The sequence below is a fragment of the Strix aluco genome, chromosome 1 (genome assembly GCF_031877795.1).
Source record: "Strix aluco isolate bStrAlu1 chromosome 1, bStrAlu1.hap1, whole genome shotgun sequence".
NCBI lineage: Eukaryota > Metazoa > Chordata > Aves > Strigiformes > Strigidae > Strix > Strix aluco.
Genome location: NC_133931.1, coordinates 39,691,521 through 39,709,141, shown reverse-complemented (window position 1 = coordinate 39,709,141; position 17,621 = coordinate 39,691,521). Strand labels below are relative to the sequence as shown.

General features: G+C 38.8%; 1 protein-coding gene across 2 annotated transcripts in view; it reads left to right on the top strand.

The window, feature by feature from the left end:
• NKAIN3 (sodium/potassium transporting ATPase interacting 3) overlaps nt 1-7,999 on the top strand; it is a 398,856-nt gene extending 390,857 nt beyond the window's left edge. The window contains exons 6-7 of one of the 2 annotated variants that reach the window (XM_074818518.1): nt 2,710-2,793; nt 6,454-7,999. In XM_074818518.1, coding sequence (XP_074674619.1) covers nt 2,710-2,793; nt 6,454-6,467 — 98 coding nt within the window. In that variant the 3' untranslated portion in view covers nt 6,468-7,999. The remainder of the gene's footprint in view (nt 1-2,709; nt 2,794-6,453) is intronic. The other variant, XM_074818528.1, reaches the window with a different exon arrangement.
• Nucleotides 8,000-17,621: the final 9,622 nt, after the last annotated feature.

Here is a 17,621-nt window from a genome sequence, read left to right as displayed (position 1 = left end):
GGATTTTAAGTTTCTCTCTGCATGACTGTAGTTAATGACTTGACTCCATGGTGTGTTCCTTGTTTAGTGACTGAATATCCCTATTGCTAACAAGTTGTGGGTTGGTTTTTGTGCTTTTTTTTTTTTAATTTAATGCATAGAATTATAGAACTACATAGAAATTTTTTTTTTGGTTTAACTTTCTTCCAGGCATATGCAACTTTCTGAAGTTAATTATTGTAGTCCTCTGAATCTGTGGCAGAAATTACCCATAATCCATTAACCAGTCAGAAATAAACAAAACCAATTATTTTATATCATCCTTGAACTAATGTTTTCCCCTTGGGAAACCTATACAAATATTGCTGTTTACTTTTGGCCAATTAAACAGAAGGATGTATGCATCTGAAAAGTTCAGTCAATGTAAAGCTTTAAAGTATTTGATCAAAGTTGGATGTCTAAGATGTCTGTTTGAACTGAAACATACATCTAATGTCTTTGTATCAAATGAAAATAAAAATTCAGATTTCTATATTTAATGGCTATTTGTGGTCTTAGTCCTGGAAGTCTACAAGATATAAGTGGTGAAAATATCAAGTAAAATCAGACTGCATTTTTAAAACTAAAAGTAACTTATAATTCAAATAACTGATGATGAATCTTCATATTAAAGAGCTATCAGCTATAAAATAGAGTACATAATGATAAATGGCACGTTCTATTGTCTTGTGTGATAGAGCAGCTTCTTGCTTTGAGTATTATCTTCACATGACTTTTAAGGTGAATTCAACTTTAATACTATATAACACATCTTGGACTGCAAAAGAGAAAGCCTCAGCTAAACAGGTTTGAGCAGCTCATCTCAAAACTTGTTGGATGGTGCTATTAAATATATTTTCTTTGTCAGACAAAGACATGTCTATGTTGTCAATCATTACTACGTATTGACTTCATTTCTTTCTCCAACCATATTTGTTGATAGAAGATCTAGTTGCTTTGTATTCTCTCCCTGCTTACAGTTGGAGATGATGCTTGTGATTGCTGAGAGGAATGATGTGTCGTTCTCAAGGGGGGAATTATCTCAAAAACATACTTTCTAACTCCTTCTATCACATCTTCTCGGTAAAAAAAAATAAACCCCTTCAGAGAGCAGGGAAAACTGAAGTATATAACCACACACACACACACAAAAAAATCACTATGGACACAATTTATTTTTAAAAATGAATAAGTAACTATGACTTAAATTAGAGATCTAGATATGTTAAAAATCAACTTTTACAAAAATATATGTAAAGGTTCGGTCCCATTAGTGCTTAAGTCAATTTTGATATTTTATTTAGTGACAGCATTCTGAAGGAGAGCTGCAACATGAAGGAAATACAGTATAAAGAGGAGGTGCAGATAGGCTAGGGCTGGCACTCAGGCTGGGCTGGGTCTTTAGCTTTATGTCCTGCTCAGACAGTTTTGCAGCTAAAAGTCTTGCGGCTAAGGTAATGTTATATGATTGAAGTACATGAAGTTCCGTTTTCAGCCAAGCTACCCCTTCCCTGGACTCAAGAGGAGAGGCAACTAAAATCAACAGGAGCATTTCCACAGATTTCAGTGGGTATTTCACCATCCCTTCAATCTCTAAGCCTTATCTCCCCATCCCCTCATCCTGGATGAGCACTCTTTCTTTCTTTGTTTACCTAGTGCATACATTGCCTGGGAAGGGGCTGTTTCTTATTAGGTGCTCATACAGCAATTAACACAATGAGGATCTAAATTCTGCTTAGGACTTTTACATATATGCCCATATAGAAACAAATGAAGGCAGTTGCTTTCCATGTGGCCAAAGAATCCTAACGTGCCGTGGATTCGTCAGCTCTGCACAGGTCTGCAATAAGCCCTTCTAAATCAACAGAAAAACAACCTCTCCATGAACCTGCTTTTAAGAATTCTATGATAGCTTGGACATGTGGCTTCTTGAACCTGCTTAAAATCTTACCAAAAATAACAAGATACAAGACTCAGACTAAAATGTCTTATTTTAAAATCATTATCACCATATAAGAAACTAAAAATTTCTCAAGAGCAGAAATCCCCACATTATTTCTGACACAGAAATCTTGAGAGAAAGTGGGAGGATTCTGAAAAGGTTTCCTGTCCCCACAAGTTCATCCGGAGAAGATGCTGCTGCTTTTTCACATTCAGTTCTCACCTGTTTATTCTTAACTCAGTGGACACACCTTTGGTTTTTGGTGGTGCATTACATTCCTGCAAGTCCACTGAGTCATAAAAGTTCAGGTGAAATTAGGTTCACAAGCTAAACTGTTTCCACTGCCTAAATTTCTGAACACTTAAAAAAGAGTTGAAAGTGAATTACAAAATTTATGCTGAGATTGCCCTAAAGAGAAGCAGCTACATTACCCCACAGTGGTTTCTGTTGACACACTCTGCAGATCCGTAAATGCTCCTTTTGCAGGCACTTGGGCAGGAGCGGGCATGTCTGGTCAACCAGCCGCTAGCCTGCCTTGCCAGGCACAGGGGTAAATGGACTCCAAGGAAGACAGAGCACAGAGCCTTCTGTAAGCAGTTTCCACAGCATCTTTACCTACTTGGTTTATTTCTTGTATACAAACCTGTGCATGTGCTTACTATTTTTTTTAACATAATTTGTCCATATTTCTTTTCAGTTGACATATTTTCATTTCCATTTGTTCATTTCTGGAACTGTTGTATTTTCAGTTGATTTCATAGGCGGACTTGACACATACTCCTACCGACAGCCCCCCCAGGAACATGTTGAGTTAAAGCCTGTAAAGCCTGTAGGTAAGGTTCTGGTCCTATGGACCACATTAATCCTTCTAACTGGACTGAAAGCTAACCTTCTCCTGAAATAATTTTGGCATCAGGTTACTAATAATTTAATTATATTTTAATTAGCACTTAATTAAAAATGAATCCACATAAAACATGCGAGTAAGGACACTTTGTCATTGATGAAATACCCGCTAAAGAAAGGATTAGTAGATATCACCACGTCTGCCATGTTGTGCCTCGGCTTAACACAAGGAGAGGCTCTCAGTGAAGGATGGAATTGCTTTCCTGCTGACTTTCTAGCAAGAAAAGAGCTGGTTTATGGCTGCTGCTGCTGCATAAACCTTAATGAGATTAACCCATTTATGGAAAAGCAGAAGCTTTTACATTTGTCTTGCTACTAAAAGAAATATGTTTGCTGAAAAACTGCTAGTCAGCTTAAAATCTATCTGTAGAGTTTCACTGGAAGTTCATTATCTCTTTGTCACCACTTATTTGCTCCCACCATGAAAATCATGTTTTCATAGGCTCTTCTTACTTTGCTACCTAATGTGTAAGTTTGGATGCATATCTATTCTTTTTATCTGGAATAAATTAAGATATGGGAAGACATTACTAGTACATATATTTTGGCAGAAGTTCAGATAACTTCAAATAGATGATATTTCAAAATATTATTGGTAAAACAGAAGATGTTCATTTGGAAATTCTTCTTAGATGCTTGTAAATTGTTGCCTGGATGCTTTCTGTCTTTAAATTTACCTTTGGGTCTTTCATGCATCTTAAATGCAACATGAAGCCCATGTGCAGCTAATTGACTGAAACTGATTTAATGATTTACTGTATTTTACTTACTAGTTAACAGGATTAAAATGGGTTTGAAGGTTTTTCCAGGTGTATGCATGTATGTATGTGCTGGGAATTTTAAATTAAAGTGGACAATTGCTAAGTAAATGTTTTGAGTTGGCACTTGACACGTGAACTTTGCTTGTGACTTTATTAATTTTTGCATGTTTTTAAATATGTTCTATCAATGCTGAATTTCAGTTTGTAGAAATAAATACGGACAAAAATTTACTCAAATTTAGTGAGTAAATATTGTAGGATTATAAAGGCCCAAAAAGGAGAAAAGCCCTTTCTCAGTATGACAGTGTATAATAGAACAGGAAGGAATAGCACATTAAGACAACAAAACGAAACAATGAACAGTTTGATATGGCATTAAGTACACCCTCTGCACTGGAATCTGCATTTTCAGTAATATTTCATTAAATGGCAATTTTGCTGCATTTTCTGTGGGAAAGATGACAGCAAAATGGGGTTTTGACCATTCTGAATAAGCTGATAGACTGAAAAAGTGAAATTTGTATCCAGGAGGAAGAAGGCCACAGCTACAACATTTACACTTATCCATAAAAGATTTTAATCCCTAAACCTGCATTCAAGTTAATTTTTAAAATATTAGGTGAATAAATGTTTAGTACTTTCTTAGCAAACTATATAATTACAGGAGAGGAAAAAAAGATATTTTCACAAAAGACTTATAAATATGTTCCTGCAAAATATGTTCGTTTGTTTTGCAGTAGAAAAGTCACAGAATCTGAGAACTTGTTCTTTGATAGCAGATTTTGGTTAAGTAGCTCAAAGGATTTGGGGGTCGCTGGTGAGCTTGCAATACTGGAAAATAAATGGCATCTTCCCATTTCTTATGTATGGGTATTCTTGTACAGCTGGGAGGACCCTCTCTGGCCTCTTTATTGCTGCTAGAAGTATAAAACTGAAAGACAAATTATACTGTGTTTTCTTCTTTATTTATGTTTTGGTTTATGCTCTGAAAGATACAGAGAGGATGTTTACCTAAGCAGGAGGAAAAATACTATCAATGATCAAAGTCTGAATTAAAAGCCAAATTGCTGGAAAAAATTTGAATGGTCACTGGATTGTACCAGAAATTTGCAGATGCTTATCTCTCTGTAGCACATCAGCCGCCTTTACTTTTTTTTGATACATTAATCGCTATCTCTATCAGTTATATATAGTCTGAGAATCCATAGTATCTCTAAGAAATGTGACTTCTGGTATCCAGGCTGTGAAAAACTCCATTTCTGTTCTCTTAGAATTGAACATGAATAATGCTTGTTAAATACATTAAAAGCCTTAATAAAGGTTACAGATCTTTTTCCATCTTTACCACTTTACTCATGGGAAAAATTAGCATGATGCTTTTTACAGATGAAAGCGTGGCTATATTTCCCTTTTTCTCACCCCTTTTATTTCCCTTATTTCATTCATAAATTAATTAAACATAACCCATTGAAAAGACAAGGTTCTGTGGCCTCATCTAAAGTGTGTAGAAGACAGTCTGCTTTTATCAAGTACTCATATTCAGTACAACGTCTACTTGGTGCTGCCATAATTATTAAGGATTATCAGGTCTAAGATTAGTTTTTCTTTTCACCCCTGAGAAGAGGTTAAATTCAAACTTGTTCTCATGGGGAACATCTTCTAATGCAAATATGAATGATCATAGCTTGTCTGTTTGCTCTTCGTTCTGCCTATAACTCCATTAGGCTACTGGACAAGGAGAAACAGGATCTTTGCCCTGAACCATGCAGTTTCAGCTAAGATGTGTGTAAAGCAGGAGACAACAGGGAAGTGGAAAAAAAATCGTCCTGTTCTCTTTAGGACCAAAGCACATGGACTATAAAGAAGACGACTGTTGTGTTTTCATCTGTTTCAAGCACAATATCAACATCCAGGTCACTCAGTAGTGTTTAGAATTACTTCATGTACTGCTACATGGAAAAGAGAGGACCATAGGGATTAGAAGAAAAAAAAAAAAGTTGCATTTTGGCTTGCATTAGGGTTTTATATCATTATTATTAATGGTTTGCAGAAGTTAAAGCTTACATGTGCCTTATTCCTGTTTGGATGAGTACATCTGATCCAGTGCTACTACAGCTTTGGGCAACCCTGTCTGGACAGACACTGAATCCCTAATTCCAATTAGGGATATCTCTAGCATTTCTAGGGACATTGCTAACTTCTGGGACTGATTCAGCATCTGAGAAATTCTACCAGTGGAGAGGTCACTGCTCTGTGATGTGTCTATGTGGTCCTATCCTGTTTGTATCTTCTCCTGAGACCCTACCCACTGTAAAATTGCTGCAAAAGACCATCATAGATTTTCCAAGATCACACAAGTTAACATGGTTTACAAGGAGTCATGTGAAAATACATAGATCCAGTAGGCATGTGGTTGTGGTGAGGACTATAAATAGTGTGAGTCCAGCTCAAATACACATTTGTAATCACATCATGTCAGAATTTTATAACCTGGTGAAAATACATCTTACACTGTTTAAATACATTATGCTAAAAAGAATCTATTATTAGATGAGCTTCAGACATCTTTCATCACCTGCAGGATTTTTTCCCAAATGTTTTTTGCCTTTGTGGTATGCATGATACAAAGCTACTGCTTTGTACCCAGTCATTCATTCTTGACCTTATATGTAGGTCTTACAGCTGAGGAGATAAGTGACCAGAGGTGTTTTATCCACTTATTCATTAGTTACTAACCTGTCAGCTGATGTGAATATACATCTTACAAATTAGAAGATAAACAGAATAGGTTTTCATTGTAAGTAATTCATATATTCTGCTTTTTAGGTCGAAGTAAGTGATGAACATGGACTCAAGACTTCTGCTGCTGTAGCTGAAGAAACAGATTTTAGAAGAAAAGACCAACCTTGTGACTCATCGTTCTGGAAGAAATCCACTATCCGTTTCTCACTGCATGTGGATTGTTCTTCCCACAGGCCCAGTGTCATTATCAGCATTGTTATTTCGTAGATCCTTGTAGATTATCTTGAATTTTTGAATAATTTACTTATATGGACACTTGTAAATTGTAAATTTTTTCTTTTTTAATTTCAATATTTTTACAACATTTAGTGTTAAGGCATGAAAACAAAACAACCTGTGAAAACTAGAAGGGTGCATCTTTCACAAAAGTCAGTATTTTTTGACTGATAGAATCATACTGTGCCTGGTCAAGATTGTGTCAGTAAACAGTAATTTTGACTCCAAAATATGCAGCAGGAGTCAAATCCTAACAGTGTACAAGAGATCATTTCAATGCTGTATTTAGAATTCACAATGTCCACTCCTTGCATTGTTTGAACTTCTGTGTGCAGTAGGAATTGATCTATGACTCTTCTTACCCCAACATTCCAGCACTAATGTACTCATCTAATTATTGCAATTCGTATATGGCTCCTTCTCCTTTCCCAGTCTCTTTTGCCCTGAGCCCACCACCACTAGCTGTCTCGATTTGAAGAGAAGTAGGACGACCGCTCTGTGGGTATCAGTCTCTAGGAACCCTTACACTTTAGGGCTCTTTAGATGTCTGTGATTTGCACATTTTTAAACTCTTTTCCTCCCTTCTCCCAGGAAGAAGCCAAGCATGAATGTACAGTACAAGGCACCAGTTGAAGCCTTAGAAGCTTCTGGGGACTAATTTTGCTCTTAATTTAAAAGTAAACAAGCAAACCTGAAAATGTGTGTAAAAATTTGTAAAGTTATTTGTAAATACTTCTAGACAAAGAACATGTATGTAACTCTGTGGTATTTTGTTTTCTATTCTGTCACCACTAGCATTAAGTGATACACAAAGCTGTTTTCTCCGGGGTACTGGCAGTCTTTAACAGAACACTTTGTTTTTCTTCTTAATTACTATTTAAAGTGCTGTGCACAGTTGTACGCCCCAGAGAGTTGCATGTCTCCACAGAGACTATGTGACTCAGAATTCAGCAGAAACTTCATTAGGGTTTTGGGGCTGTTTCTGGTTTTGCGCTTTCTCATTTTATGGTTTTTTGATGGGACTGTCAGAAAGGACATTCATTCTGATATGTGTATCTCTACATTTCACAGAATCACAGAATCACAGAATCATCTAGGTTGGAAAGGACCTTGAAGATCACCTAGTCCAACCGTTAACCTAACACTGACAGTTCCCAACTACACCATATCTCTCAGTGCTATGTCGACCCTACTCTTAAACACCTCCAGGGATGGGGACACCACCACCTCCCTGGGCAGCCCGTTCCAATGCTGAATTCTACCAGAGGCTGAACAGAGGTCCACTAAGTTCCTTCATAAATATGCTAAACAGTCTTCAGCTGGTAATTTCTGGTCCAAATACATCTAGATCCTAAATTTGCAGTCTTCTCTTGAATCATGTTTTTTCAAGTCTGAGCATATGAGAGCTAGAAGAAGGCTTGTCTTGATTCTTTCCCTTCTAAAGTCTATTTGTGTTATTTATCAATATGAACCTAATGGAGATGATAATAAATACAATGGAGGTAGAGTCTATCATTCTTAGGTGACAAGGCTCTTGTGGTGCATCCACCTGTTTCCCAGCTAATTAAATCAAAGCCCTCACTGTCTTTGGAAAAAACACAACCTGAACATATGTTAACCTTCCCTGAAACAGAGTATGAAGTAAGTCTTAAGACAAAGTCAACAGAAATCACAAATGAATAAAACCCTTTCTTAGTATTCCGAGGACTGGATATACCTTAAAAGGTATGTCTTTGTGTGTGAAGTCAGACTGTGCCAAAAAGAGGGATGCTTTGTATGAAAATAATGTCATTTGCCCTCCTGTATTTGTGCATTCCCTCATACACTCTTTTCCCTTATATTCTAGAATACTACAAAGTACCAGGTTTGCCCTAACTTGAAAACCTCATTGTAGCACTAAAAAGCAGGTAGTTTGTCACAAAACTAATATGAATAATATCATTTTTCAGGCATTATGAAAAAGATACAGCTTGACTTGCTCTATAGCTGTAATATTTTAATAAGGTGGACACATTTTTATCTATTTCAGTAATAATTTACTTCTGCTTAGCACAACGGATTATTTAATTTCTTTACATGATGCCTTAAACAGTGATGATGTCTACCTAGACAGTGCATGCAGCCTTCTGTGTTTGTGATGGCTCCAGAACTTCAGAGGTGGAGGTATCTGAGCACCATTCAGTGTCTGACAGTTTCCAGAAGCTGCCTTGCTTCAACTTTCTCAAGTACAGAGAGGGCCCAGGACATGGGCATCTAGCACAATGATTCATTTCAGCATTAATTTCCCTGCATTAATTATTATGGGCTGACAGACTAAAGGCCTCCAGTTGACCCCTGTGCTACCCTCAGGACCAGGCGGGAGGAAGCGAAGCAGCACTACATCCCCGTTGGTTGCGTAGATTCACACTCTGTTCTGGCAGAGCTTTGGAATCATGTGTTTAATTTTCTGCCAAGACAGACACATCTGCTGGACCATGTTTTACAAATTTGTCTGAATGTGTCTAAACCCTGCCTTTCTGTGGGTCCTTCAGGTTTTCAGCTTTCTAATGAAGAGCTGTGTACACACCACAAAAATTTTGCAAAGACAGAACCTGACTTCTCTTTCATCTGAAATATTGATCACTTTTTAGCTGGGGAACACACCAGTATATTCCAAATACACTTAAAATCTCGGAATCATTACCAATGCCGTGAGTCTACCATCTGTCTCACTTAATGAACAGAATGATCCTGATTGAGTGGAATTTGTCTTCATTAGAACAAGCCAAAATGTATACTGTGATGCTGAGGGAAACTGTCATTCTTTTCTAAATTGAGACACAAAAGATAGTACCAATCAATCTGTACATGTTGGGGAAAAAAATCTTGAGAATAATAAATGGATTTGAATGTTAATTGCTGTGTCCTCCAATACAGTAGAACACTTTGGCTAACATTTTTGTAGGAAGCCTTAAGCAATAATTCCTTTATTTTTGCAACACATACTTTCAGTAAGGTGATAGGAGAGTCCCAGATCAGTCAGCTACATAGGAAATAAGTGTTGACTTTCTAAATAAACTTGGATAGTTTTCTTAAGCTTAACTGTAACATGCAATTTCAGGAAATGACTAGGTTTGTACTGCAAAACAGAATTTGCTGACAATCTTAAAACCTCAGAGCGGATTATCAGTTGGTATAAAGTGTTCTGGTAGCATTAATAAGTCATACTTAGAACAGCTGAAGATCTGTCCTTCAAACTTTTAGACTTTTTTTTCCTTTCCCAAGTTTCTGCTTAATTCAAATTTTACAGAGAATCAGATTTGCAATGGTACTTTAATTGACAGCAAAACTGGAGATGTGACTGCAGAAATATGGCACTATATAGTCACTAAGGACTGACCAGGTACCATCAGTTTCATAAAAGAGAGGCTGATGTCTTCAGGACCTGAAAACAGGAACTATATCAAGAAATTAACAGATTTTTGCCTGGTACAGTGACATAGAGTGATTATATATTACAATTTCTGGTGTTGCTGGAGGAACTACTGTTTGGGCTGATGTCTCTAGCTCTTTCCTATTCGTAAAGATTTTTTTACACAAAAATTTGAAACAAATTTTTTGAAGTTCAGTTATGATCTGAAAGAACTCTACAAAATGAAACAGGTCATAGCCTGGATTTGCTGAAAGGTTTTTTTAGTGCTAAGATATGACATTAACTACTATAAATAATTTTCAATAGAGTTCTACCAATTAAACCATAGGAATTATTCCTGGTTTTATTTAAGACCTGCTTTCTTTCAGTAGAGCAGAAGATGGTACTTACCATATATCAATAAGGATATTAGAGTTTGAATCTAGGGGTATGGTTGCTGGTTAGCATGCGACAAGACTAACTTTTCTTGTTTAAAACCTGAGAACACATAATTGGGCTATTCAAAAGCCTGTAGTCCTGTCCCCAAAATGACAGATTTTAGCCCAGACAACTGGTGGCTTGTCTCTTTCAAACAGCTTTGAGTGCAGGCTTTCTTTGTTCACAGCTGCTGTGCAGGCCTCTTCTCCGTGTTTGGATCTTGAGTTTCACCTCTCCATCCAGTTGTCCACAACTCAGGCGTTGCAACACCTTTGTCACTTCCAAGCACCACACTGGCATGAGCAGCCTTTTTTCAATGGCAATTGCAATGTGCTTCTCTGAATCCAGCTGCCTGTCTTTCACGTGGGGATTATCTGGTTGAAAAAGCCAACCCAGCAATCTATCAAGTTCCTTTAACAGACTTTGACAGTGGCAAACAAAAATTGACGTCCCAAACTAATTGGCTTGCCTCCTTCCAGTATCAGTCTTAACTAGTTTAATTATAACAAATTACAACCTGAGAGCTCCTTTATACACTGAAGAAGTTTCTTTTCAAGTTGGGAAAATGCTCCTTCCATGCAAGCTCCATCGGCAGGACATTTTTCACAAATGAATTCAGTTCTTACCTGCTACACTTTTTGACAGAAACCTGTTCTTTAGTGCCCAACACAGTGATGGGGCTGTGATGGTGCCTGCCAGAATAGTGCTTTTACAGCAGGGTGGCCGGGTTGCACCCTCATGTCAGAGATGTGATGGGTTAGGGCTGCATAAGCTGGAGGGTGCCCTCATCACTGCAGCCTTAAAGAGGTGCTGTGTCTTTCATCTCTGTCCAGGGAGCTGACTATCCCTGCAACTACAACTGGACATCAGGCTGAAAGATTAATTTACAGAGGGTTAATGAGCGAACTAATATATGCATTATGGACAATCAGGGAATTCAGATCTCTGAAAATGGGCACATAAAGAAGATATTTCATATCAAGATTACTGCTGCAAGGTTTGTCCCTTAGCGCTATGCCTGCATTGCATGCTGGTGGTGTGTTCACAGCATGCCAGAGCAGCCCTGATCACCCGAGAGTACCAGCAGCACTCTGCTTCACTGTAAGGGGGCACTAGGCTCTTCAGGACCCTAAATAATTATTTAGCAGCAAAGGACACAGATCTAGCCTGTACTGCTTGCTATCTGACAACTACATATAACATGCCATTTTCACACGGTTGATAGGGAACTGCTGATAGATGATGGTTTCTTGCCATAATTTCCATTTCCTTCATACAAGTCGTAGTTTGGATGTTTCTCTTTGATTTTAAACAAATTAGACATCTGGATTTAATTCCTGCCTCCACATGAGTACCTGCTGGTCAGTCACGGTCCTGGATGTGTCAGCTTTGTGGAATTAATTGTCCTTGCATGGTCTGTTGCGTCTCAAAACCAGCCACAGACTCTGAAGATAGTCTTACTAAACAGCAGCCATGCATAAACAATACCAGGAAGACAAAAAAGATTCTCCTTGTTTTGCTTATCCCCCTAGGACCCAATATCACTTCTTCTAGCTTTTTGTCCCAGTTTCCTATTTATTTCACACCAGCCATATGAAACCATCCTTTCAAAACATTCCTGTAAGTCAGTGCCAAGCAGATTCGCTGAAGTACACTGCATACCTGGCCAATTAGTAGAGTATCATATACCAGGAAGGGTTACAGCATTTCCTAGCACATGACAGATTTGGAATGAGAGCTGTGTTACACATGAGCAAGCAAATCAGCTCCTCACGTTGGCACATACTATTCAATAAAATGTCACTAGGGTGTACTTATCCTGCTTGATCTGTGTAGCCAGAACCAGAGTGGCAAGCAGGTAGAGTCCCAAGTGCTGAGGCAAATGCAAGCCAACAACTTGTTTAATCAACCTTGGTCTGCTGCTATTAATCCACACTGCAATGTGTTGTTTTTCTTAACAAATAAAGCTGCGTGGCTTATAGGTTGCAGCCAGATTCTCAGGTATGTGATAACAAGTAACCTTCTATGCCACTCTTACATATATATATTCATAGTCATGTTTTGGTTTCTAAAGGCCTTATAATTCAAGTAAGTCTGTTTTACATGAAGTTGAGAGGAGGCTGTATCTAGACTGCTGGGAAACAGCCCTAGGAGACCTCATCAGGAACCTCCCCTGCTTTGCTCAGCAGCTGCATTTAACTGCATTTAAACCCAGGCCTTGGGCTGTGGTGCTCACCTGAGCTGTGCCGTGGCCATGACTGGGCCTGGCCAGGGACCTCCCTGACCCCAGCTCACCAATGCCGCTTCTTGGCTCCACCTCAGACCCGCCTCATCACCACCACCTTTGCTGGTGATCTCTGGATGGCGGCCACTCTTCTTGTTGGGCACAGGGTGAGAGGGCCCCATCGGTACAGGCAGGGTCCTGCCAGTCTGGCCGTCACCTGCAGCTCCTGGCTTGCCTCCCCTGGCCAAGCATCCCCCTCCTGTTTTCCCCAGCAAAGGCTCACATAACACATTTGTCCTGGTCCAGTGTCTTCCATCTCTCTCTGTGGGCTGGGAAGGGGAGGATTGGGATTTTTCCTGTATAAAGTATCCTCCACTGACAGCTTAAAATGACATCCCTTTTGCATGCCTTTATCATAAGGTGCTCCAGCAATGAAAGTGAGACAGCTCTAATAGACACTGTGTTTACTAGAGAAGCAAGACCCATGGCATATAGTCCATTTGCTGATTTACGGCTTGCAGGGAGTTTTCCAAATCTGCAAGAAGTCTTTTTTGTGCTGGATTCTATTTAGGGTCACAGGATCTTTGGCCTTTTTTCTTCAAGCAAGCAAATACAAAAAGCTGTGCTCAAGGAATGAGTTTCTGATGTACTTTTGATGATGAAATATTAAATTCATGCACTCTGATAAAGATGTTCTTATCCAAATTAAGACTCCACCTTGTTAAGGTAAGCTGTGTGTTTGGAGAAGTATTAAACTCTGTTATGTAGTTAACAGATGTGTAATATGTATCTGATTTTAAAGACACTGCTATTAATCTGTTCAGTTAGTAAATTAGACTTGTGGCTATTCTTAACTCACCAAATCTATTTCACCTTGCAATAATCTTAAAGGAACTCAAGCCTGGAGAGGCTGGCCCTGTGAAGGACGAGAGATTTGGGAAAAGAAATAAATCAGATTTACCAAAGCAGCACGCTAAAAACAAAACTAGATAGTGGAAATCAAACTAAAAAAAAAAGGGGGAAATAATTGTGATTTTATTTTTAATATCATCATGTAGTAGTATGCTCAAAATTATTATTTACTAGAATGAAAAGAACCACAACACACATGCACACAAATATGTATCTTTGTCATTGCTTTTCTAATAGTGTAGGGTTTCTAAAAGCTCAACCAGTTTTACAGCCTGTCTTTCACCATTAAAATCTAATATGCCAAGAAATGTGATGTACAAAGGAATATTAAAAGGAAGGTCTGACTGCTGTTCTGCTGTGCATGTTATGCCACCTCATGGTTAGTGGCAGAAATACCACCACACTCTTAAGAGTGCTGTCTCAAAAATATAGCAGAGGAAAAAGAGTAGCACATCTCATTTATTGGCACATATTGCTGAAATGTCACAAGCCCCAGGGGGATCATAGCAGAGTGCTAAGATCAAATCTGTGAATTATATATAAGGACAAAGTACTGCAAAACACATCTTCTTTTAACAGCTGAATTTGCTGTTTTACTGCAAATATATTTCTAACGTAACATGTAATCCAAATCTGATTTGGTACTATCCCATGAATAACTCCTCCTGTGGAACTACATTCCCATGTTTAACTTGTTTCAGTAGGCTGCCATTATCTGGAAGCACACAGTGTTATCCACTCCAGGAAGTATCATCTCTTTGCCTCTTTTACTTCAGTAACAAGAAATATTTACTTACAGTTAGAAAACTAACATGGAATTCCAGTCATGGATGTGTATAATATACACCTAATTATCAGACTTGGATTTTACCATGACCTAAAAGCGCTAAGGTAAAAAAAATCCAGAACCTCAGGAAAATATGATTTTCACTTGAGTCAGGAGTTCATAATATATACTAGCGAAGACTGGGTTACATTTTTGCATTAGAACAAATTATACAATGAAGTAGAAATGGAAGCTGGATGAATAAATGAGACTTGGAATGTACAGCCAGTTAGGTGATAAGTAGAGTCTCAGATATGCTAAAGTCACTTTGGAGAAAATGTTTGTTAAAATCAATGCGTAGAAATAGATTAATCTCAATTAAGTTTAGGCATTTTTATATGAAATATCTAAATTTAGGAGTCCAGTCACCTGATATTATCAACGGAGCAGAAGGAAGGCAACTGTGTCTCTCTTGCCCCAGTATGGGGTTTGTAGTAATCAAGCTCTTAATCTGGGCATCTCAGTCCAACCCAGAGTCAAGGCAGAGGAATGTGAAACTTCCAAATCTTGTGGTTTTATATTCCTGACCTTTCAATGAAGCATACTCAGCTTCAGACAGTTCAGCGTATGGTCAGCTCCTGAGTATCTGAGGAAATCTAGATAAAGGGAAAACATATTTAAAGCAAAAACATTTAGTAACTAGGCACACGGATGCCATCTTGAGAAGTGGAAATGAGGCATCAAAAATTTAGGTCTTTGGGGTTTTTTCTATGACCTGGTTAACTCACAAACCAGATAATCCATTCAGGACACATGGGAAATGACTACGCATAGTATAAAAGTCCCCTTCTAAAAGGTATTACAGTCTTTCATCATGACAGAGGATAGAGAAAGTTTACATGCTCTAACTCTCAGGAAGAGACTTGTTTAACTTTGTAAAAGTGAATATGAAAGTCAGGCATCATTTGCATTTTGAACATTCACATTCTCTTATTAATGTAGTTGTTTGAAAAAGGGCTGTGCCTTGGTTTTGATGCAATCTAATTCAGAGATAATGAAATACTTTTGTTTTGTATGTCTAGGAAGGTTATGGATGGGTTCTCTCCCTCTTAACCAGGGAATGCACTTGTTGGAGCAGTAATTTGCAATACAGAATTACTGACGCATTTAGGGATCATCCTCATTTCTCTGACTTGCTAGAAAGTTCATATTCCCAAAGGATGGCTTACTGTGCAAATAAATTAAAATTCTAGCCTCATCAGAAAAAATGCTAGTTATTCCCTCTTCAGAAGCAATTGTTTATTACAGCAGAAAAAAACACATTTTTTGGTAACTGTGCCAGTTTTTAAACTTACAATGCAGAAATATGTAATCATTCTGAAATCTCTTTTCAGAGATTGCTTAAACAAGGACATCATGTGTGAAGCAAATGCGACATTGGAGTCAGAATCTTTGAAGAGTAAAAAAAAGCTATAAATTGTGCATTCTTCCCCTACTTCCAGTTTCTGGGGTTAATTTGGCCAGCTGTGAATAATGTATTACAAGACCAGTTTCCTACCTTTGGAGATTCATTCTGTTCATCCAATGTAACTATTATGACTCTCAGTCTGCTCTGTGTGACATATAATTTTGCATAACATTAGTCAGTATGTTGGAAGTGAGGGCTCCTTAATAGAGTTTCTGCTTCCAAATTACATACAGATTCCTGGAGCTGGCTGGAATATACACTCCAATAGCTATCTTCAGAAAACATTTGATGTCCTCTATAATGACATTTAAAATGACTGATGAAAACCAGGTTGGGCCAACGCATTAGTAATTAATGGTATGTAGATAGGTCTTTGTCCTCCTGGAGAAGAATGAAGACTCAGTTTCCTCAGTAGATGTGGCTACTTTAACACAGCTGTTACTCTGAGGTCCAAGCCTTACTGGAAAACTGAGAAGAAAATGCAGGCCTTTTCCCTTTGTACTAGGAAATTGCAAGGCGTTCTGCTAGCTGTATCTGCCACAGAAACTTTAAGGAAACAGAGGACACTCTGGGGTTTCTCTGAACAAGCAACACTGCCTGCTAGTGAGACCTCAACCTAATGGCCCAAATTGTATTGTGGCTGTGACATGGAGTCCCACCGTGGGACTTGGACTGCAGTATTTAATCTCTTGGTATCACACTCCTCTGTGAAATGAGAATAGTAATAGCTATGTAGCACTTGCCCACAGAAACATTGTACTCAGATTTGACTTATTTAGTGGAGCTGCTGACTACGAAGTACGATGTTTGTATGGCAGCCATACTAGTAGTTCCCACGTCACTTTCTAAGATTCAATTTCCATTGACTCCATTATCATGTAGTTGCAAAGACAAAGGATCAAGGCCGTACCTCCTTCAGAAAGCAAACTTGTGCTGGTGCCAAACTTCTCCCTTCCACTCCGTCCCGACAAGTCTGATCTGACAAGGGGGTTCCTGGGTCTGCCCACAGCTGTAGCTGGTAAAGATTAGGGCATTGCAGCTGCTCAGGCTCTGTATCACCTAGTACGCTGATGTAGGACGAGGCCTCAGGCACCAACCCTTGACCACCATTGCTTTGGCATTGTCACAAACCCCTTGGCATGGATTTGAGTAAGGCTACCTCAAAGTCCCAGCAAGGCTGGTCCAGACTGGGATAAAGCTTGGGCCGGAGACTGTCCCCAGTAGTCAGTATGGATGGGTACACCCTGCTTCGGGTTTTAGCAGCATGTGAACAAGCTGCACGGCACCCCTTGAGCAAAAAGTTAGAGCAGAGGCCCTGGCCCACTTTATTTTATGTACTGGTGTAACCACAGCTCTCCCCAACTTGTTGAATATGCTGTATGTCACATATGTATATATAGGAGCTGCCATAGCTGTGGTACCACCAACCTCTTTGCAAAGCTTCATGCCACACTGTCCTCAACACTAGATCCCAGGACAGGAGCAGGAGGCTCACAACACCCCCAGGGCTCCTCTTCCTTCAGCCTGGATAGACAGGACATAGGGAGAAGATCTCTGAATGGGGTGGGGCTTGAATTTTGGCTGCGCTTGATCTCTTTCCACTTGGGTGGAAACCTCACAGGCCATAAAGTCTCCCTTGAGCACTTTGTTTTCTTCACTTTATGGATACAGACATGGGGGTGATAAAATGAGGTGGGGCATGAAGAAAGCTCTGAGGATGAGTACATCTGCAGACAAAAGGAATAGAGAAGTATACACCAAAGCCATCCAGTGAATC